We start from the raw sequence: 24938 nt of genomic DNA, 5'->3' as shown, positions 1-24938 counted from the left end.
CTTTGACATAGCTACCAACTCTAGCAGAGGTGGATTAAATTACACCTATGGAACAAGCTCCCCTGTTGGTTTAGTGGTGTCTTCCTTGAAGTACTATTGCAGCACAGCTGCACCACTGCAGTGTTTTAAGTGTAGACCTGCCCTTAGGTTTAGGATATATTTTCAAAAGTGTCTAAGTCACCAGAGCCTAACGAGACTAGACAAATCACTAGAAAATATGCTGCAGGGATCCATCCTTCACTGACAAGAAGATGAACTAGATATGACCTATACAGTCTTGTCAATTTCTAATTTCTGTGTCTGACTTGTATGTGGTGCTACATCATTTGCTTTATCCTCTTCTTAGGGCCAGCTGTTCCATATAAGAAATCCACTTACCAGGTATTATGAGAGACAGAAATGCCCTTGGCTGTGCTGTTATCAACTGACCTCGAAACTTTTAGAACAGTAGAGTCAAAACACTACTGTCTGTTTCACTGTATTGGAGGTCAGATTTCCCAACTTATTTACAGTCATTCACTTGTATACTAAGGCCCTGATCCTTCACTCCTTGCTCAGGCAACACCCCTATTAGCTTCATGAAAAGGATGCACGAAGACACTCTGCATGTGAATTTATTTCTGTCCAGGTATTATATGGAGATTCCTGGTGCAGAATCTCTTTTAATTTTATGTAAAGTGAAGTGAGAGAAGGATATGGTAATTGTTTCAATGTAGGATTGTCTTGCTTTGTGCCTATAAAGGGGCTAAGGATTTAATGTATTTTATGATGCATTAGTTTCCTGTTTATAAAGAAATTCTGTCTGGGAGATGGTACTGATCAAGGCTACGCACAACCCTGAAATCAAAAGAGTAATATGGAATTTAAATCGAACAGTTACAATTATAACACAACAGAAATATGAGCCTCTGCCTGAGATACTTTTAGGTGCACTTCAGTACACTGAATTTTAATGCATTCTCAGTTTAGGCCTCATCTTACTACAGAAGTGTCTTGATGCAATCAGCAGCTACAACTCAGCCCTAATTGTTTAATTCAGCAGTTCGCTTTATAAAGCTTTTGTAATTTGTGGACATAATTGTCCATTTCCTCAAGATGCATCGAAAATCTTATGCAACTTTCATCTGGTCTATAGCTGATCTAATAGGACAAAACCATGTACATATTTTCACAAGTAAGTAAGACAAATGTCAATCATGCTGCTTAGTGCAGGATTGGAAGGAGCTCGAATATTACAGTGATTAGTGTGGTAAGAGAACCTATATAGGACTGGATATAAACCAGTTTGCTGTTATTCATTGGGTCATATTATTCATTTGAATAGAACTGGTTGAAAAGATTTGAAAACGTCGTTATTTTCTCTTTCAGCTAAAAAAAATATAGTGGCAGCAGAAATTATTGATCAGATCATTAGAAAGCATGTGGACAGCCACCAGTTTATTTAGGGAAATGTTTTCAAATCACATCACTTTCACATATTTGGCAAGAATAATGTATTGTCTGAAAATTCATACTAGAGGTAAATTTAAACTATGACAACAAAAAAGAAAACTTTTATCTTAGTCAGAAGTAGAAAATGCTGTATAAATTAGATGAGTAATCACCTATCATAAATACTGAAAGTTAACAGTGTGTGAACATTTGTTCATAGAAGCTATTTAGTGAATACTTATACATAACAAAGAGACAAGGTGAGTGATGTAATCTTTTATTGGACCAGTTTCTGTTGGTGAGAAAGACAAGCTTTCAAGCTTACACAGAGCTCTTCTTCTCGCTCACCAACAGAAGTTGGTCCAATAAAAGCTATTACCTCACTCACCTTGTCGTTCTCCTATCCTGGGACCAACATGGCTACAACACTGCATATATGGATAACACAATCAGAAATCCAGATCAATTTGCAAATGGTTCACAAACAGAAGAAAGGCCAGAATTCTTCATATAAAGTGTCCATAATAAATAATTCAGCCAATGCTTATGTGGACAACATCATCAACATCATCACACTCAAATGTCATTTATTTGAATATTGTCATTTCCTATTTTAAAGTTTGCTCTATTTCTGCAAACCCATATATCTACTCTTCATTTTAAGCACTTGAGTGCTGCTACTGAAATGCACAGGACTACACCTGTGTTTAGAATGAAGACTGTGTGCAAATGTTTTCAGGACTGAGGATATATTGTGCAGTGATTACAACATGGGAATGTGGGAGTCAGGAGCACTCCTTCACTCTGTTCCGTACTCTGCCACTGACTTGCCACATTACTTTGGGCAATTCACTTGCAGTCTGATCCTGCACCCACCATGGCCAATCAATTTCTTTTACCAGTGTAACTTGTTTCACTCAGGCGGATCGGGGTGGAATAAACTATCCAGGTTTAGGTTTGCTAGTATAAGCTCTGTCCACACTAGGAGTGCATTGCCAGTATAGTATACTGGTATTCCTATGCTGGTAAAGCGCTCCTCAAGTAGACGTGGCCTTGATTAATTGATATATGTAAAGCATTGAATTCTTTCATTGAAAATTTCTATGTAAATACAAAATATGATTATTATTATGCAAAGCAATATTCTATTTTCAAGAGTGATGCTTTCGTTTCTGTATCCATTGGGTTTCTACTTAAGTTATCTATGTTGCAAATGATTGTTTTCTCATATTTGCTGTTGTGATGTCTTCTTATTACCAAATTGTCTAAACTGTAATGTTTGCTTTTTAATCCCTAAGGATTTTCTTGAATGCTGTAAATTCATTCATGCATATGTGCTGAATCCATGGGTGCTAGTACTTCTACCTGCTATGGCAAAGGAGTAGAAAGAAGAATGGGCATGAAAGAAGAGCTATTAAATTAAGTAAATGAAAAAGTTTAACTAAATCAAATCAGTGGTTCCCAAGTTTATCCATACTGTGACCCCTAATTACAAAAAGTTACAATAAGTTTTGGGACTCTCCATATAGATAGCCATAAAGAAAGGGACATGGTTGAGGCCCCTGAAACATGATGGCCATCCCTGGTTGAGAACATATTGGTCTGTCCAAGCTGAAGGTCTCAGCATAATCTTACTGATCTGGGAACATTTCTTTCCAGCAATAGAGACATGCTGCATTTCTATTGTGCACAGATGAAATATTCCTTAGTATTTTTAGCTCAAAAATCTTTCCACAGCTCTCTGATGTTTAAATAACTAGCTGAAGTGAAATTGTCTCTCAGATACAAAGAAAATAACAGCACAATTATCTGAGAGACTTAGGAAGGTAGCAGGAGAGAAAGTATAGTGTATTCTAAACTTTCACAATGTGCCCTCCAGTTCCTCCTGAAGTGATACAATTTAACCAATGCCATATGAGACAGCGCATGTTACCTATGATCATCATATGTGAGGGGAAACTCAGGCATATCTACATGCATGTCTGAATACCATGGGAAAGAGTGGAATTCACGCGACTGAATTCAGGCAGATTTAATTTCTCCTTCTCAAGAAGTATAGATGATCATTCTCATCTGTTCAATCCAACAACGATTTAAGAGTTCTGTTAAAGTAACAGTTTTTCACTCTGAAACTGTTTCAGTTTACCAAACAGTATCAAAGCACGACCTGTCGGGGTTGGGGAGGAGAGGGGAATGTATGTATATATGATGGTATACAGCAAAGATATTATCCACTCCTCTGCACCTACACACACACATATACATATATTCTGTACCGATATCATCTAATTACATTTAAATAAAAAAAACAGTGCTTTTTTTAGTGGCTATATCATGGATACTGGAGGCAACTGAAAGGTAAATTCACTGAGGTTATTTTGGAAAATATATAATTATGGGGGTGGAAGAAATGCATTCCTGAATGGGCACTTCTCTAGGAAACTCTCAGATGGAAGCTAATGAAAAGAGGTAAATTTTTCCAAGCAGTGAATCAAGGATGCCAACCTTCCCCTCCCTCACTACCCCCCCCAAAAAAAAACTAATCCCCCAAACAACCCTGAAAACATTTAATTGTCCTTTACTGACACTCTGAACTCACATTTTACAATGTTCATTTGATCTTTGAGTGTAGGACACCTCCACAGGAAGCTCTCACCCCTTCTATCCAGAAAGGGACTCTGCTGTCTCAGTGGGACCATTCTCTCTTCCTTCAGATGTGGTGGAGCTTTCTCAGTGCAGGCCATGGTCCACAATGGGGGAGGGGCAGGACACTGAGCAGAGTTGTGGCACGGAAGGGACTGTTTGGAAGGGAACAGCCATCATCTTCTGTTCAGACCCATGGACCATAACCAGAGAAGGTTAAACAGATGTGATTCCATTGAAGTCACAATGCCCCCAAGTTTGAGGGGAGGTCTTGCTCCCACTTCTATGGGGGCAGGGGTAACTCCTCAATGAAATTCAGGATTCCACACTTTCCTTGAAGCACCTGCAGAGCTTGGTTCCAAACAATGTCATAGGCCACTGTCAAACAGATAATATGAAAATAAACCTGCTTTAATGAGATGAATGCAGCCTGGTGCATTTCTCCCCCTGTTTTGCACCTGTCTAATTATTTCTGCTCCCTGAGTGGAAGAATTTACCAATTATTTGATACTTATTCTCCTCTCATTTACCTGTAGCTTCTGCTCCTCTCACTCCAGGACATTTAGCAGTTTGGTTCTCTTCTCTATAGCTACTAACTCCATCATCTTTGGTGTCATCCACAGAATTGATTGCAACTGTGTTTACAGATACAAAAGACAAAGCAGATACACAGGGTACATAGAGGTTAGTTTGTTTGTTCTTTTATTGGACTACATCTAATAGGAAACACCACTGTTTGATTACCTGCAGCTGCTTTTTGTCACTGTGAGAGAAGGTGGTGTGTGGGCCTGAGAGTGCTGTGCAGGCCACAGTCTGAATGTTGTCTGATATGACGACATCCCCATCCTGGCTGACATGTTTGAGAGGCTGCACATATTCTCCCTAGGTCATGTGGGTCAGAGATTTTTTTTTTAAAGGGACCTCCACAAATGAAGTGAACCTTACAGAAAAAGAAACAGTTACCACCTAGAAAGCCTTCCCAGGGCAGTTTCTTCTGCAAATGAAAGAAACACTTCCAAACAGGAAAGACTTAGGAATGAAAATATCGGATTTTGAGATTCAGCTATTAAAGTGCTTACTATGCTGCTCACTATACCACATTTTAATGTGACAGTAGGGGAAAGCTGCAGACATAACAAGAAGCTGGAGGAAAGGAATAAAGAAGCAATGGGAAAAGAACAGACTGTTCAATCTCATTTAAAACAAAAGAAAACTACTCCAGTATGCTGGATCAATGGTTCCTGACCCCAGTACATTTGAAAATGATATGTCTGGAAGGTACAGATGAGTATTGAAGGGGGAATGTGGAAGCAAAAGAGATTTTGAACTACTTTAGTGTTCATGCCTGATTATTTGCTAGTAGTGGGATAAAAACAGAGGTAGGACTCAGAAAGGTTATAGCATAACAGAACCCTAAATTATTCCCTGGGGATTTACAGTCCAGAGAGAACCAGGATAAAAACTAGATGATCACATCTTTCAGTGCCAGTAAAACTGACACTCACTGACTCACCAGCCCCCCCCCCCCCCAACACCATCACTGCACATTTCAGTTATGTAAGAATATGGGAATTCTGCTGTTGGAGAAACCCATGTCAGAGAGTAGACACTAGATATGATTCCTACTCACAGAACTTTCTGAAAAGAAACAGCACACCCAGGGAGTCAAATTAGTTTAAGGATTGGTCTTTATACTGTGTGTAGTTGTGATCCTCTGTAACCATAATATGAATGAAAAAATAGGAAAATAGGAAAGCTTTATTTCAAAAAACCATCCTTGCTTAGTAAGCCAGAATTACAGGAAATAAAAAGCTTTCAATAATATGCAACAGTTTGGGTAAAAGAGCCAACAATAATCCAAGAACTAACTCCGGGTGTGTTTCTTCATATTTATCCATGTGTGACAACAGTACAAAAACTTTACAGTGGTGCAAAATGGGAATCCATACAGAAGAAGTCTCACCTAAGGCTGCCTTGGATGGCAGGATGTTTTAAATACAGTGTATTTTTTAACTACATGGAATATATTTCAATAGTATGTAAAAATGTGTAGCACGTGAGGAGAAGGATATAATTGATCACTGTCATTGCCTTTGCTTTTAGAGGAAACGATTTCCTCTTCAGTGCTGTGCAATCATCCTTTGAACAGCAATCATTCAATGAGTGTGTTACTGGCATGTGGACTACGTATACCAGTCCTTAAACAAATCCCCACAGGTCAAAATATGCTGCACTGTAATATGTGCATTCTCTGCCTTCAACAGATGGAACATTTGTCTTTGAGAAAAGTCACATTGTAAAGAAATAATGTGATTCAGTCTAATGTGATTCTGTAGCATTTCACGTCAATCCACCCTTCCACTGCTTCAAATATTCTTTACATTTCTAGTGATGGTGCTGAGGATAAAAATTATACGGAAAGAATGTAAACACAAATGAGAAATACTTCACCAATCCAGTTTTCATGCAATAGGAGGCTCTATTAACTGAAGTCAATATAGCTCTGAGTTTTCTACAAGGATCTTAAAGCTTGAATACCAATAGCGGAGAGTGATTTTTCTCATACTTCCATTGCGCCCCCTCATGGAAGCAAAGACACCAGTCAAAACGAAACACTTCAGCCCCGGTTTAAAGAAAGGAGCTACACACAATATCATATCACTTGAACCGCACACATTTGTACCTTCTGTATGTCGGGGTTTTTTAAATGTATTTACCCCAGTTTTTACTCACCTAGAATCTGTTCTCATTATGTCCTGGAGCTTGGGACTGTGGGGAAATCTCTATCAATATTGTGCAACACTGGTGCAAATATAATTCCTATATCATGGGAATATGTTTCATTAGCCTATAGCACACTTAAACTTTCAGGCATTATATATGTTTACTATATAAGTTAGGACACACGAAATAGCCTGAAGTCTAGCTATTAGTGTGTCCTAAATTTAAAAAAAAAGTTTATGGAAAATATACTTAAACAAAAACCAACCATCCTGTGATGGCACAAAACATCGGTTCCATATAAATCAATATACATTTTACCCCCTTACATTGTTTGTCGAGCTATTAGTAAAATTCGGCAACACATTTACAGAGGTGAAGTATGTAAAATGATTATGGAGTAATCTCAAGAGATACCGGGGTAAGATGTTCGCCCTTTTAATAGAGCTCCCTTTTCCAGAGCATCTTTCTTGCGTCTTGTACAGTGCATCTCATTGCCAGGTGATCACTCCTTTTTAATGCGCGCGCGCGCACACACACACTGTGACACTCACTATTCCCCCCAAAGAACTAAGAACTGCCCTATCTTTCGGGTTGTTGTGTGTATAACAGAGAGAAGGTGAGCCGAACAGGGGTTGCACTCCGTATGCAGAAATGTTTCTGAACTAATATCTGTGTGCGTCAAGGAGTGAATCGCGTCAGTTTCACTCAGAACTGAGTAGCTGAGGGCGGGGGCTGTGGAGGAGGAGGGGGAGGAGAAGGGAGGGTAATTCATTAAGAGACAATCACTCTACTTTTGTGACATCACCCCACTGCTTATATACTTAGGGAATGGTCCAGGGATCTCCTTATGGTTCAGACACTCACAAGTCCGCTCAAGGCAGCAAGGGAAAGAAGCAGCTGTACTTTCTCTCTCTTTCTGTCTGTGTCTGTCTCTCTCATCTCTTCTTCTTGTATTTATGGACTTTACTTTCTAGAGGGCTGAAGATGGCAAGAATGAGAATTCAACTGGTGTGCATGATCCTGCTGGCTTTCACCTCTTGGAGTCTGTGCTCAGGTAAGCTCTGCTTTGCAACTTCTTGGGATTCCTTCCTAAACTGTGAATTGGGGGAGGGAGGGGGGTGTATCTGCTCCTGTCCCCAAACCTGCCTCTGGTTAGTTATTAGATTATGCCTCATCTGATAGGCATTTAAACCCAGGAGGAGTGGAAGTTTTTTTTTTAAAAAAAAGTCTTTACATCTGGCTAGTCATTTTCGGGTGATAAGAGCTAACATGTATACTAGCCCCTCGGATGAGATCAAAAGAAATAAAGTGAATTAAGGCTAGACTAAGGTTTATATATGTACACACACAAGCCAACCCTGATAAGTGTTGAATGACAGTTTTTCTGTCATTGCCATAAGTTCCTCCCTTCACATTCACCTGCTCTTTCACGCAGCATCAATATTAGATTTTTTTAAAAGTTATAGAATAGTCCTTCAGAAACATAACAGGATGTGACCATTCACTTTGTCACAAATGTTGAAAGTATTTGTGATCTATGGAATGTTGTGTTGTTCTCTCAAATATCCTAGGCAATATCTTTTCTACAGCTCATATGAAGCCTTGACAAATCCTAACCAAAATGGCTATATGTGTACTTAAACATATTTCATATCCATCAATGATGCAGATACAAAAACTGAAGCTGTAGTGTTAAAATAATCTTTACCAAATTATCTGAAGGGGAAAGAAAGCTTCAGATTTACATCAATGCAAAACCAAATCACACCATGGGAGGATAAACTCAAGTGACTTTCTACTCCAAGTGTAACTGCTTTAAATAGCCAGAGTATAACAGCTGATCTGTAACACTTGTTTAGTTTATAGTTTCCTTTGGGAAAATGACATAGCTAAGTTTATACACAAAAATGTAATGGCTTTTATAACCACACAGTCACTCAATCATGCACATGGAGCAGAGTAGATTTCAAAATACAGACTTGCTAAATTACAAAATAGTGTAATACTTTATTAACATGATTTATTATGATACTATATTCATGGTGTCAGGTAGAGCCTAGGTGTACTTACTTGCCTGCTTCAGCATGGAGGGGGGAAATAGATTAGATGACTTTGAGGCCCTACACAAAGAAATTATAACTCTCACATTTCAACTTTCAGAATTCTATTTCACAGTGTATTCAGGAGCACTGGGCTCTGTCCATTAGATTAAAATTTTTCACGTGTAGAATTTTATATTGGTAGCACATTAGCATTGTTCTAGATGATAAACTGTTATTTCCTAACAAGATCTTAAAGGAATACTAACAAAAATGTATTGAAGAGAATAACTAGTAAACTAGGTATTAGCATTTGACAGTGTGCAAAGTGCTAGCAAAACCTGACACATAATAGATCTTTGGATCTGATCCTGCTCCTGTTTAAAGAGAGAGAAATTTTGCTGTAAACTTGTTTGCAGCAGGATCAGTTCCTCTGTTTCACAGAATAGCAAAGCAGTGACAATAATGATAATTCTTGGTTTTTATATAGCACTTCTCATCTATAGATCTTAAAAAGCATTGCAAAAAAAAAGGTGACTGTTAACATCAGTGATGCAGGATCAGATCCTAGCACCTGTGGTAGCACCTAGTAAACTCAATGGAAAGTCTCCCATTGAATTCAATAGACATTGGATTGGGTCTATAATGAAGAAAGTGGAACATACCATAATTAAAATGATTTAGTTTGCTTAAAAATATGAAAATGTGGACCTGGGACAGATTAGCTCAGTGCAGAAAGCATTGCACTGTTTTTAGCTAAGACACAGAACATGTATTCTAATTTTCTTTTGAAAATATGGTTTGTGCTGAGAGGAAAATGTAGCTTGTAAAATTTAAATATATGAACAAAGTGCAGAATTTAAATCCAGTTAAAATGTGTACATTTCCCCCTTATATAATATAGTGTGATACAAACAAACTTTGTATTCAGAGCTCTCTCTAACTCTGTCCCCGTTGCATCCTTGCCCTCAGCTTGTCCTGCACCACTTCCCACTCCCTGTGCTGTCTGCCCATGCCTCTTTTGCCTCCTCCTATTGTCTTTTTCACTGGCTTTTGAATCCACGCTTCTCTCTTTGCCACCGCTTTCACCTGGAATAGGCTCCCAAATTAGGTACACCAAGCTCCCTTGCTCTCTTCATTCAAAACATTTCTTAGCACCTACATATTCTGTGCAGCATTCCACCTATCTTGGCTATTTTCTATGCTCTATTTTAAGTCTGTATTTTGTAGTGTAAACTAGGGCAGAGTCCTAGTAACAGGACTTTTGGTAGGTACTAAGATACTGTGTTGATTACTGGTACAGATAAAGGCTACTGCTGTTATCAGGGGGAATGAAGAACCTATCTTTCAAGGAGAGGCTAAAAAAGTTTGTCTTCTTTAGCTTAGCAAAACAAAGGCAGGGATACTATTACCCTCTATAAATACATCGGGTGAAAACACCAGGGAGGGAGAAGAGCTATTTAAGCTAATGGACAATGGTGTCACAAGAATAATGGGTAAAAGAAGGTTTCTAACCAGAGGCGTGAGGTGCTGGAGCAGTCTCCCAGTAGTGGGAACAAACAGCCTAATTAGTTTTAAAATGAAGCTTGATTATTTGATGTATGTGAATATATCCTAGGCTTGCCTGCGGTAGGCGGGGACTGGATTGGATGATCCACGAGGGCCCTCCTAGTCTTATCTCTTAAATTCCTCTGACTGCCAAGGTAGCAGTAGCAACAAACTAACTAACTAAATAATTGAATTAAATTAAAAAATAAACAAACAAAAAACCCCACCCCTATTCTATAGCACTTTTCATCAGTAGATGTCAAACCTGGATGGAAATGGGCAACATATTCCATCCTACAGAACACATGAGTAACAACAAAAACACTGCTCACGTTAACACAGCTGATATTTACAATATATTATGTTTGTTAGGGCGCCCAGAGCCTCAGATAAGTGTCATTTTAGTTATTTTTTTATATTTAAGTAAATAAATTTATGGATTGTCTTTGAATGACTGTTGCTTTTAGGGAGCTACAAAACAATTAAAATAAAATTTGTTTCAGCAGAGGTATTTAATGATCTCCAAACATTTACCATACTCTTGGAGTTACGATTGCTATATTTGCAAAGTAGATCTCTGTCACACAATTCAGTGCACAGCAGAATAGAATTCTTTCTGATTGTGCTTCATCCTTCTAAAATAACGTTTCCCTGTCAGATAAGTCATGATACTTGTTAATATATTGCACTATGTAGGGTCAACTAAATTAGTAGAAAGAAATTATTCCACTACATTAAATCTCTCTAGCTCTGTTGCGCGCGCGCGCGCGCACACACACACACACACACACACACACACACGAATTAAAAATTAATAGGTCAAATTCTGATCCGATTGAAATCACTGATGTCAGCAGAATTTATATTGGTATAACTAAAATGAGAGTCTTGCCTAGTAAGTATAACTACTATTAATGCATATTTAAAAAAAACTTTACTTAAAACTTTGTCTCTATTATGAAGAAATGTCCTTTTAAGATAAAGACCTACAATGTCAGGGTCTAAAAGTTTGCAAAGGTGACAGACAAGCTTGTTCAGATGATAAAAAAAAATCATATTGACGTTGGATGAGGAGATTTGGCAACATTTTTGTTTTACTGAAATGGCTATAGGTTATGAGCCTGATTCAGAGCCCATTGAAGTCAATGGGAATCTTTCCATTGAATTCAGTGACTTTGGATCAGACCCTAGAATGATGTTGAGTGACTGTTTATAAGATGTGTCATTAACCTAGGCTGTGCTTATACTAAAAGACCCTTGCAGTCAGTCTTTCTGGATCATATTTTAAGAGAGGAAAATTCTCCACTAGCTCTTTATCCGTTATTTAAGTTTAAGAGCTCTTTATGAGATATACCTAAATCCTATATTCTGAAATCAAATGACTGATTTGTGATGAAATAGTACACATGTGTTTCTGATTTATTCCCAGATTCAGAAGAGGAAATGAAAGCATTAGAAGCAGATTTATTGACCAATATGTATACATCAAAGGTAATTGTTTTTTTCTTTTTACCCTTTAGCTGACTTGTAGGGAGCACATGAATTCTCATTACAAGCATGGAAGTCTTTGCACAAAGTAATAACAGTCTAGACATAAAAGTTCAGTGCAAGGCGTTACTTTGGTGCAAATTTTTCTTCTAGTTCAAAGGAAGTTTAAAGGTGTTGATGTGACACAGAAAACTTAAAGTGTCTCTCACTTGTAATGCTGATACTTTCATTAAATTATTCAGATTGTGTTTCATGTAAATTTATCAGAAGAAAATGTGTTTCCAATTGAATATGTCTGAATTGATCTTGAATTAATGCCTAAATGAGATGCTATTGTATTTTTTCTACATGTGTGTGAAATTAATATTTTCAGAAGACAAAAACTATTTTGGTTTAGGAATAAGCTAGTCATTGTAATGATTGTAAAGAACATCAGAAAAATTGTCACAAAAATATCCAGTAAATAGTTTCCTTCCTGAGTGGCCAAAGAATCAGCCATAGATTTATTTTCTAAATACGCAGGGTTCAATGATCTCAGCTTCACACAGGTGAAGTATCAAAAACAGAACATACACATTTGACAGGCAGCAGCCAAAAACTTTAATTAAGTGGGAAATATATGCATGTTTCAGTCTTCCCTGATAAATGATTTATTAATTTATTTTAAAATAGGAGGTTTTATCCCTTCTCACAAGAGTGGTCAAAACATTTTGCGTTTTAATTGAAAATTTCCCTGTTGCCTGGTTATTCCACATTTGTTCACTTCAGGGTTTCTCACCCCCTTCCTTTCTGATATCACCTGATACCAGGTGTCAATGGAAACAGGAGAATGGACTAGATGGATATCCAGTTTGATCTAGTATGGTAATTCCTATATTTCTGTATTCCCAGTTAGCAAGGTAACAAGACCCAAAGGCCCAGATGTCACACAAACCTTCTTCTTGACTCCTGCTGGTCAAGTAGGGAAAAGATTACTGAGGATTCTTTTCCTGGGACCAGTTTAGGAGTGGGATTCTGTCAGAAGGATTCTTCCTCTGAGTCCCAAAGGGCTAATACACTCTTGGTGAAATCCTAGCTCCAATGAAGTCAGTGGGAGTTTTACTACTGATGTCAATAGAGCCAAGATTTCACCACTTGTCGCTCTCCCCCATCTCTGACACACAACAAACACTAAAACAGTTGTGTAATGGCTGATTAAGAATGTGCCAAATTGAATCATAGCTGATTTTTGGTATGTATAATGTTGGGTGAGGCAACTTGCTGTTTAGGCTGCCCTCTGTCCAGAACGCCATAAAATCCATAAACGCAGTTCAAGTGACCTAATAATAGCTATGCCTGTCTTAATAAGTGGACTTGTGATAGAAACATCCCTAGCTTAACTTGTGGTGACATAATTGTGAATCTCAGGCTCCTTGACATATTGTGCATGTTCTCTTGACATCCAAGTAAGGTATAGTGAAGCCCCCCAAAAGTCACTTATAGTTGCGGGAAATACCACCAGTCTAGCAAGGGAGACTTCACTACTACATCAATTAGAGGGATAGTAAATTCATTTATCATGCACTTTGTGTGGGTTTGTAGCATTCATCAGATTAAAACCTAATTTCTAGTGACTATTTTAAATGTGTAAAAGAATGTGAGGCACATTTTGGGATGGAAGATGTAGTAGTTGATCAGACCTTCCTGAACTGAAACCTGTTATCCGCCATCTCACATCTAATTCCAACAGAGAATAACTACTGTTATTTTTCACTAATCATCTCTGATATGGAGTTGCCAGTCTAGCCAAGCAATCTCTAATCATCTTGTTGGCCCTCACATCTTGGAGAAAAAAGCAAACTTGTTTTGCAAAGTCTGGATGTACAAGTGTAACAAATATCAGAGGGTAGCCGTGTTAATCTGGATCTGTAAAAGCAGCAAAGAGTCCTGTGGCACTTTATAGACTAACAGATGTATTGGAGCATGTGCTTTCATGGGTGTATACACACTTAATTGGATGCATGTTAGTGTAGCAAAGTAGTTTATCAATCACATTAACACTGCCTGGCATTCCTGGTACGTCCATAATATATTTTCAACAAGGGCATTCTGATGGTATAGTATGTCCTAGTGCTCAAATTTTTTAAACTGATTCACAGCTCAAGAATATACCTCTAATTATCTGTGATTCTAAGCCCTAGCATTCCTGGACAGTAAGAGAATAAAGGACTCTTCTTTGATGAGGGTAATCTACAACCCATCATAGAACATGCAGTAGTCTGCACTAGATGCTATTGACTTCACAAACTACTGCCCAGGGTCTATTCCTCCCTTTTCTAAGCAAGCAAAAGCCAGTCTTTAATACCATCTGTGGGTTGGGTCTCTCTTAGTCAAACTTCAAGCCAGGGTATGGCAGCCTGGTGGATAGCCTCACATCCATACCCATAACTGCTCCTGCTGGACCAGTCTGCAACATTTGATTCTATTGATCACCAAATACTTGTGTCACAACCCTGATGGGATACAGAAGTTCCTGGGGCAAATGGAAGTTCCCTGAAATGGTTTAGGTCTTTTCTCTACAACAGTTTCTCTACCTCCACAGTTCTCACCTATGGAATTCCACAAGGCTCATGTTTCTCTCCAGTTTTACTCAACATTTACTTTGCCTGTTGGAGATCTAGGAAGACAACATAGCCTGAAGTGTCATCAGTATGCAGACGTAATATTGGTCTTCATCTGCTTTACATAGAAAAAACAGCACTGACTCGCAGTTTTCTCAGTGCCTTGCTAAAACTGTCACCTGGATGAAGTATAACTTGACAAAACAGACTCCAAACAAGACTGAGGTGAAGTGGAGTCACTTTGAAAAACATGCCTCCTCTATAATATTCCCCACTATTGAGGGACCTGCTCTCAGACTATTAAAGTTGTCAACATGCTTGGTCCTTTTCAACATCTTATTGCTATAGTATGATAGATAAGCAATACCCAGAATTTGTAGTTGTAAAATCTGCTCACTACCATCTATACCATCTGTGTCTGGTCAGAAGACATAGCTCTTTCCTACCAGACACAGCCCTGGCCACAGTTATCCATGCATTCGTGACCTCCAACCTGAGTAACTGCAACTTATATATGCAAGGACAGCAATGTACCTTGGAAAAGCTCTAGTTGGTACAAAATTCAGACTGTCTGCTTAGCAACAGAGAAAGGAAGATTGTTATTTCTATTTGTAAGTATTTGGGAGGCACTCAAATACTACAGTGAAGCTAGTATATGAGAACCTGAATAGATAAGTATTTCCTATAGATCTGACATGTCTTGCACTGCTGATATAACAGGTATGCCCTGATATTCCATTTAATTCACATGAATATCCATTTGCAGAATATGCTTAATTATTTCATCCTCCACTATGGAAGAAGGAGGAAAAATCTATGCAGTAAAATCATACTACCTGGAGGAAGAAAGTACTCTGTCATGAAACAAAGCCCATTGCAGAGCAGCATCCTCCAAATATTAGTTGACTAGCAAGCATTTTGGTATACCTCCAGAATTCTATAACCAGTTTCCTCACTGTTTTAGCTATCTCTGGCACAAAATCTGACTTTATTCATTATTTTGAGGTTCTATTAAAAAAAGGTCTGTTTAGCTGAGGATGAGTTAGAAGATATAGGAAGCAAGAGCTGAAATGAATTTATTTGTATAAAATTTGTAACATTCAAGATTTATCCATGTTTCAGCAGCTAATACTATGCACACAGTGCAATATAAATTATTACTACATCAACAAGGCCTCCAGAGGTATTATTTAACCAAAATCAGAGATAAACAAGTTGATATGTAACAAATCCATTCATTGGAACGCAGATTCCTCTTTAGTACCTCCACACTCAAAGAAGTTCCAGACACAATAAAGGCTACCCCAGTATTCCTTTTCGGTAAACAATTCAAACTGGTTGGAAATTTTGTGATGTAACAGAGTTTTGTTGGAAAAAATGCTGATTTGTTGAACCTGAAATGTGCTGCAAAAGAGGTTTGGGTTTGACAAATTTGTAGCATCCCAGGCAGGGTTCTGATGAAACTCTGTCTGTCAGATAGATTTCTGTCAAAAGACAGCCGCACCATGCCAAGGCTGTCAGGAACCTGGCAGCCCTAGGAGATCCACCTGTAGGCTCCTGGCTCTGCTGGAGAGAACCTGGAAAACCTGGGGGCTCTCAAGACTTTCAGGTTCCCTGCTGCAGTGCCTGGAAGTCCTAGGACAGGCTTCCAGGATCCACAGCAGCCCTACTATGCAGACTTTCCTGGGTCCAGGACTTCGGGGCTTCCAAACTCCCCAAACCAGTAGGATCCTATGCTACCCAACTTGTGAGTGGGCAGTCCTGAGGCCAGCTGGCCCAGGAGGTTGGAAGCTCTGAGTTCCTTGTGGTGGGGCGGCCTGTATTGTGGGTCGCCTCAGAACTGCAGACCCTGGAGCCCTGGCAGTTGCTAGCTAAAATGGACATTCTTGACAGTTTCATGGCTGCTACCTGAATAGCAGTTGTGAAACTAACAAGAATGTCCATTTCAATTAGTCACTGCCAAGGTCCCAGGGAGCAAATTTCATTTTGGAAACATCACGTAAATTAAATATTAATTTTGTTTGTTTGTTTTTGATTTTCTGGTTTGTGGGATTTTTTTAAAAATCTGGTTTCATTTTGGATCTGAATTTTTTTTTTCAAAATATCCAAAATTTATCATGAACCAGAAACTGCCAGTGTTGGCCAGCTCAATTAACAACTGGGACACAAATTTTCAGAAATACATCAAAGGAAAGAGAAAAGGCCCATTACATTTCTGAGCCCAATAACTTTCAATATTCCATTTCATAAGAAGCTTCTTCAATGCAAAAACATATATCAAATTCCCTGCATGAATTCTTCAGCATCAGTATATCTCAAAGCCAGATTCATATTACAAACAACTTCCATTGTTTTATCAAATTACTACCAGACTCTTTTTTCAACTAACCTTCAGTATATTAGCTCTATTCTTTGAGACTTTGGTGCTTTGATCTCCTTCATGGCTGTTGTCCAAACCATAGCTTGAGCATCTGTAGTCACCCGTGTGACTGACAGTTTAGAACAGTGCAGAAAATATGCCACACATTGAAAGTGAACCAGGACTCTTGGGCTCCATGAGTGTAAGGCTATGCTTTACCATATTACTAGAGAGTTCACACAATATATAAATTGAGATATAGTCATTCGATACCTGCTCTTACATTGGAGTAACAATCCTGTTCTATTTTCTTAATTGGGAGAGCTTTCTATGCAGCAGAAAGTTATATAATAACAATACCTAACTCTTACCTAGTGCTAGGAGAAGGTGATGCGAGTTGCCCAAGATCATCCAACGAGCCAGTGGCAGAACCAAGAATAGAACCTAGGTCCACTAAATCCCAGTCTGGTACTGTAATCAGGAGGCCATACTCCCTCCCACAATATAAATAGCCCTCATATATGCAGTCTTGCCTGACAATTAACCTAGTCAGTTGTACTTAAAGACATAAGGCCTCATTCTGATCTGATACTGGTACAAATCAGAAGTAATTACACTGAAGTTAAAGGAGGTACATTGATGTAACTGTGGTATAAATGGGAATCAGGTCCACTGTAGCAATCTATCTTAGGAGTGTCTCACAAACAATGCTACAAAACCCAATAACTGTCGAGCCAAAGGGGACTCTTCTTCTGGCCTAGCTAGTAAGAACTGTACTAAACTTGACTCAGCTGGGGGTTGCTACTTGCATATGCCACTCGTGTCTTCAAAAAATGTTCTCTGGAATGTCTAAAGCTGGGATAGAGTAACAACTTTAGACACAAAGGATACTGAAGCTCTACACAGGAAGCCACAGAATTTTCATCCACATACTGAAAACATCATTCTTTGTGTAAAGGCATTTAACATGCAGGAAAGCGGACGTGGAAAGCTTCATCTTTTGTGTGAAAAAATCAGTTCTTTTTTTTAATGCCACAAATAATTTAAAGTAAACCAAAGAGAGTTTTGAAATTGAAATGGGCATTTTATTTACTTTTTAAATCCACCTCCTGCTAATTAAGTCAGACATTCCATGAAGAGGTTAATTTTGTTATGAACCTGTCGGATCCTTCAAAATATTTCAAAGCTCTAATTATATCACCTGAGTGGAAGACCAGATGAGTACTAAGTAAACAAAATAAAACACAACATTTCAAGTTGCTGAGCAGGATTTAGGATATGTTTCCATTTCACCTACAAAACAACATACACATTTCTGAACAGTGAACCCAACGCTGCTGAGAAAGCAAGGCTTGTCTAACAAATGGCTAAATTATGTCCACTTAATAACACACCTGTATCTGAGGGAAGACTATGGTCCAAAGGGAATTTCTTTAAAAAATGCTGACATTGATTCAAATTTCTGTTGCTCCCTTGGCCTGTCTTTATGCCATTTCTCTCCCTCTCTTCATAACTAACTAACAAATACACACACAAATATGGCTAACAATGAATACCACACAAATTCAACATAGAATATTCATCTCTATTAGAAAGATGACAAAGAACCACAAGGTTATGGAATTCTCTAGTGGACTGAAAATTACATGGCGTACATATCCTTCCCCCATTCCAACCATGCTATCACTAAATAAAATGAATGTCTATTGTTGAAACAGCTATATTATTTTGCTACATTAATATTTGTTCCTAGAAACATACAAACAAATACACTTTAATTCACTAAAAAAAATGTAAGCCTGACATTAATTTGCAACAAGGAAGATTGAGGTTAGATATTAGGGGAAAAAAACCTAACCGTAAAGATAGTTAAGTACTGGAATAATTTATCAATAAGGTTGTGGAATCCCCATCATTGGAGGTTTTAAAGAACAGATTAGACAGTTATCCATCTAAAATGGTCAAGGTATACTTATACCTTCTTCAGTACAGGACGGTTTGACTAGATGATCTCCTGAGGTCCCTTCCAGCCTATCTTTCTATGATTTGATGCACAGCATGGATCATTTAGGAACTATAAGCTCAGTGAGCAAGAAGGTACTGCTCAGCCTATGCTTTCTTTGTGCCTGCAATTTTCCTGTTCCTAGTTTCTGTTTAAAGGAAATTACTTTCTGTGCTGGAGAAAAATCAAAATTTTCAAGAAGGGAAAAATAGATAGGGAAGGCAGAATGTGGAAAATATGATGGAGAACGGAAGCAGTGAGTGAAGTCAAGGCAAGGTGGCATCCTCGCTTGAGTTTTTCCAAACCAAAATTTAAAGCTGGTAGAAAAATTCCAACAATACATTTCGGTGTTTTGTTGAAATTGAGACATCTCATAGGGACAGACAGCTGTTGTAAAGTTCCAACAGAAGTATCAGCTGGCAGGCTTGCAAGGAGCTGAGAGCCTGGAAGCCATGGAAACTCTGACTCTAGGGCTTGAGTCTCCTCATCAGCCTGGCATTCCAAGCTCATAATACTTGGCAGTCCACCTGGTAGGCAGATGGAGAGCTGTGAGCCTAGAAACCTCATAGGTCCTGGCTCCCAAGATCACCACTCCTCAGCAGCCAAGGGATCTGAGGGCTTCAGGGGCACAGCTCCCCCAACAACAACAACAACAAAAAAAAAAAAAAAAAAAAAAGACTGCCTCCAAAAATCAAAGCTCCTTTTCACAGAGAATTTTGAAATGTTGGGGTTTGTTCTGAACTGGAATTAAATATCAAAATATCAAAATCCTTCATGAAAACACACTTACCTTCCTTCACCCAGCTCTAGCTAATAGGAAAATAGAGGAAAGGTGTTGACTGGAAATAAATAGTTTAAGTTAATGGAGCACCCAGGACACTTAAGTGCAACAGATTCTCTACTGACTGGAGATTCAGCTTGACCAGAAGGAAATCTTCCCACATCAGTAAATTCTTACATCACTGAACTCTTGTTGCAGTTCACCCAGTCTTACAGCAAAATGCTCCAATATCTATTAGTAACCCAAATTTATTCAACAAATTGCACTGAGAAACTGAAGATAAGCATATAATACCATAGATATCTTCAAATCCTCATCTCTCCCTTTCCTGTGATAAGCCCCTATTCTTTCCCCCAGTGTGGATTCTTCTTTCTACTCACAACAACAGACTCCACTTCCTTCTAAGTTTCCTGATCTCCAACATTCTCCACAAATCCTATCATCCTATCCTCTCCTCCTTTCTGCTCAATCCCTCCTTTCTACCTCACATACCTGCCTCCCCACTGCTACCCACCTCTGTTTGCCTACCAGTACTTTCCCCTACAACCAGCCCCTGTTGAATATCTACTCCCGCATGACTTGTCTCTCTGCTCTGGATATTTGTCTCTGAATATATTTACCACAGAATGTAGTGTTTTCCCTCTTCATAAGGGGTCTACATGGCCATTGGTATTCATGTCTATCTTTTAATAATGATAATAAGAGGCACAGATATGTATAGATGGCCCAGTAGCATTAATCTTTTATATCCCAGTTTTGTAATGTAATTGAGTTGTATGGGAATATGTTCAGACTGCAGAATAAAGTGGGCTGTCACCTTTTCCAACTTTCCCTACAAATAAATTCCATGCCCTATATAAAGTTTGAAGTGGCCTCCCTCCTGTGGTTGGAATTTATCAATAAGAAGATATAAAAGTCAACTCAAATCTGCTCCTTAGTCCTGGTAGGTTTTAGGATTCTGTCTGGGACTATTCAACCCACACTCTAGATCCTCGCTCACATGAGAACCACTCTAACCTTCCTGTTTATAAAGGTCACTTAAGTCATCTGCTTCAGTGAGTCAGCAGAACCCACTCAACCCATTCTGAATAGGATCAACACCTGCTAGCTGCATGGGTGTCAGGTGTTTAGGCAAATAACACTCAGCCTATTGCAAGAATACTTTGAATCCACCATTTCTTCATTATTTCACTTCATTTTTTTTTATAAACTCACCCCACTTCCCATGAAGAACCAGATATTGAGTAGCTCATCTTTATTTGCTTAATAATTTTTTTTTGTATTTATACATCATCTTAATCTGTAATTTCATTTTGGTACTCTGTAATCCACTCTACTCTGCAGATTAGTTCTCCATGCCAGCTCCCTACACAAGATTGTTAAAAGGGCCACAGCAGGCAAGGCCTTACGGTTCATGAACTTCAGATGTCCGCTGCATCACACACCTGTGTCCAGAGAGAGCACACTCCCTGCAAGAGGAGCCATGGAGCAGAAAAGTACCTCTTACTGGCCTACAGTTTGGGGAGGAGAATCCCCTTGTGGCTCAGAATCCATCCTCATCAACAGGCTTATTAGTTAGGCTGAGCTCCCTGCACCAGGACTTCAACCAACAAGCCTGATTCTTCACTCCCTGGAGCCATGTAAAATCATTTACACCTACCTGCACAGAGTGGTGTGAAATACTATCATTCTGAGCTGATGGCAGTTTCCTTTGACACTGCACAACTACACAAGGAGGATCAGACCCTGCGCATGTTTAATAAATGAGTTGTCTTAATTACCTCACACTATAATTGTTGCCTTAATTTTGGTTAGACAAAAACAAACAAAACCCCAAAACACACTAAACAAAATATATTGTCCCCATTGAAATGCTTTACAGTATCACACAGCTCTTGCTAAAGAGAAGACAGCATTTCACATAGCATGTGTTTTGTATCCTTCAGCCTTACAGAGTGAAACTTCCTTACTGGAAGATGATCCTGCTCAATGTGTGCAGTGTTATAAACAACATAAACAACGAAGCAGAGGAAACAGCGGAGTCTGAGGAAGATGACCTCCTTCCGAGAGGACAGTTTCCTGCTGCTCTAGATGGCTCCAGCTTGGAAGTGATGCTGACAATATACCAGCTCCAAAAAGTCTGCCACAGCAGAGCCTTTCAGCACTGGGAGGTAAGCAACACACCACTAATGCATGTCACTTGAAGGACTCTGCTTTGATGCTGTATTTATATATCAAGAGAGACTTAAAAACCTACATCCTGCCTGCTCTGTATGGACCCTTCAAAGTTTCAGTATACTTGGCCAAAATATCCTCTTCTTGCATTGTTGGATGCTGGTTATCTAACTCTCTGGTGCTCTCCATCTCTAAGTGGTTTCCTTAAACAGTCTTGTACATATATCATTTCTGAAGAGCTGCAGGGTGCTTTGGACTACATCAATGTAAAATATTAACTATATAATTTCTCCATACTTTGTAGCAATTCCCCCAAAACTAAGTAGAGATATGAAAATGAGCTTCTTGACAGAACAGAAAATTAAACTCTTTTTACAGAGGTGTGACTGAAAGCAGGAGATGGCCCTATGTATGTGCATATGATCATTGGGCCCACTTTGCAGTTGGCCATTTGCACTACTTATGTCAGTACAGCGTGAATGCAAAGCCACCATGGTTGCCCTGGGGAATACCATGAAGCAGGGTGTTTCCCCATGAGCATTGCCCAGAGGCCCAGGAGGCAGAAAAGGTGGTTTAGAGCCATTTTTCTCTCTCTGCAGTATGCACACTCCTCAGCTGTGTCAAATTATGTTCAGCACAGCTGAGAATTTAGCCCATTGGATCTGGTGGACCACAGCAGCGTATTTTCAAGCCTGTGCACCAGGATCCTCTGCATGAGCTGCAGTAGCACTTACACAGAACTGTAACAGCAGTACGTTTAGCACTGAAGAGTAGCTGCGGTAGAACTGGCATGCTTCACTATGATACTGAGGTGTCTCACCCTGGAGATGCAGGTACATATAGCAGAAATTGGGGCTCCCCAGCCTCAGAGAAGCCATAGATAGAGAAAATATGGTTGTGTGCAGCTTAGATGTGCGGTAAAGGAATGAAAAGAAATATCAGACAAGTTTGAGAGGAGAGGAAAATGAGGGAAGAAGGGATTGAGGAAACTTGAGAAAGGGCTCCACAGACCATGATGCAACTTTCTGTGATACTATTCATCCAAGCTCTGTTCCAAAGTCCATTGAAATCATTTGGAGTCTTTCCATTGATTCCAATGGATTTTAGATCAGGACCCATTAACTAAGTGATCAATAGATTTTAGTGTCCCAAAGCAGGGCTTAAATTCAGCCATAGCCACATGGAGTGGAGCTCCTGCAAATATTTTCAATCCCACGGGAGCCCCGACGCATGAAGTCCCAACCCTGATGTCTCCCACAAGAATGAAGTCCCAAGCCGCAGGGCTCCAGGAAATACTCTGAGAATTTAAGCCCTACCTCAAACAATTATATTTGGAGTGCTACAAAGGTTTTAATTGAATAACTCTCTGTCAACCAGTTGGATTGTGTTTGATCATTAAATGGTGCAAAAATAAGAATGGATTAAATCATTTCAGATAACTAAGAAATGACTTGACCCTTCATGCAAAACTCAAAGCACAATTGTTCCTGAACATTATGACATTTACAACTGCCATTTTGTTGATATTTGTACATTTCTGGTTTTTAAAATTTTATACTTTTCTCATTTTGCCTATTAATATTGCTAGGAAGGCTAAAACTAGCAAGTAGTTAAAATCTCATGAGATTTCCAGCCTAAATTTTAGACCAAAGAAGTTGATATAAGAACTTTAACTTCTGAAAGCTTCATCCACATTAAATGAAAGCTCCCAGGGTGAAATCTTAGCCTCACTCGAGTCAATGTCAACAGTCACATTTACTTCAATGGAATGAGGATTTCACCCCCAAAATTTTGAAATTTCCTCATCGTCTCTGATTAGAGAGTAGATAGGTATTGCTTTATAATTAATTCCTTGACATGACTAAAGTCCGTTATCTTTTTTTTCTAGTGGGTATATTAAGAGAATATAGATTTACAAAAATATCAAGAGATTAATATTGTTCTTTATCTTTAATCCAAAGAAATACATAGATTCCACAGTGTCTCTTCTCATGTCTTACAGATGCTTCAGCAGGATGTTTTCAATCAAGAGGATTCAAACCAAGATATAATGAAGAGAAAAACTCCTTATATCCTGAAACGGCAACTACATGGTAACAAAGCCAGAAGACCGTACATACTCAAGAGAAGTTCATATTACTGATGCAGCAAAGACAGCAATGTATATTTAGTTTGAGTAACTGTGCTTTATGGTTCTTATTTAAATCTAAAATCATTTGTGTGAAAAATATACTATGAAAAATCATCAATTATAACATAACTGTGTCTTTTTTGCAATTGTTTCTTGAATGTGATTTTTCCTACCTGAGATTAATTGGACCAAAACATTTACAAATAAATCTAGTTTCTAAGCATGATGTATTGTACAAATCTGAGATTTCAAAATATTTGCTACAGTATGAGGTTTTTTGTGTGTGTGTGTGTGATATAAAACACACCTTCCTACACCAAAAAGTAAATCAATAGTCCATAAACACCAGTAAATATCATAAAATGTCTCAAACACCTCAAAACCAATCTATGCTGGCAAACTATTGTGTAATATGGTGATCAGAATTGCCACAATGTTTTCCGACCACTGGCAATTATCAAGGTTAAAGTCTAAATAAGCAAGGAACATTGTGCATTGGCTATTAAGTGGCAAATTCAAAAATCATTTCAGTGACCTTCCTTATTTTGGTGGCTTTAACTTGTTAATTATTCATGGACCAGTGAAGGACCATGATTTAATAAATAATAATAATAAATTATATCATTAGTATTAGAGAGAAAATATTTTCACCAATGTCTGCTAGTTGAACAAAGCCAGAAGGTCATATCGACTTCAGAGAAATTCATATTATGACTGAGGCAAGAAAGCAACATATATTTCATTTATGCAATCAATTAAACAACTTATGTTCTCTCCATACTTTATGCATGCTCAACAGAAGCACTTAGTTTTACTCTCTAAGAGATGATCTAAAGTACAATGAAGTCAATGAAAATGTCCTAAATCATGGTTCTGATTGCAGGTGAACCACGACTCAACATATCCATCAAAGCTGTGGATTATGCAGGATTAGCTTTGGTTCCAGCACAATGAATCATTACTAAGGCCTGGTCTACACTGGGGGTGCGGGGGGGGGGGGGGAGAAATCAATCTAAG

General features: G+C 38.6%; 1 protein-coding gene across 2 annotated transcripts in view; it reads left to right on the top strand.

The window, feature by feature from the left end:
* The window catches only part of NTS (neurotensin), a 28687-nt gene extending 4540 nt beyond the window's left edge, over nucleotides 1-24147 (top strand). Inside the window, exons 1-5 of one of the 2 annotated variants that reach the window (XM_030548605.1) lie at nucleotides 7361-7414; nucleotides 7773-7852; nucleotides 11815-11876; nucleotides 21562-21786; nucleotides 23793-24147. In XM_030548605.1, the coding sequence (XP_030404465.1) occupies nucleotides 7783-7852; nucleotides 11815-11876; nucleotides 21562-21786; nucleotides 23793-23933 (498 nt within the window). In that variant the 5' untranslated portion in view covers nucleotides 7361-7414; nucleotides 7773-7782 and the 3' untranslated portion in view covers nucleotides 23934-24147. Of the gene's footprint in view, nucleotides 1-7360; nucleotides 7415-7772; nucleotides 7853-11814; nucleotides 11877-21561; nucleotides 21787-23792 lie in introns of those variants that run through there. The other variant, XM_030548606.1, reaches the window with a different exon arrangement.
* The last annotated feature ends 791 nt before the right edge of the window (nucleotides 24148-24938 follow it).

This window comes from Gopherus evgoodei, chromosome 1 (genome assembly GCF_007399415.2).
Source record: "Gopherus evgoodei ecotype Sinaloan lineage chromosome 1, rGopEvg1_v1.p, whole genome shotgun sequence".
Lineage (NCBI taxonomy): Eukaryota > Metazoa > Chordata > Testudines > Testudinidae > Gopherus > Gopherus evgoodei.
Note: the sequence above shows the minus strand (reverse complement) of the source record. Positions and strands in the feature narration are given on the sequence as shown.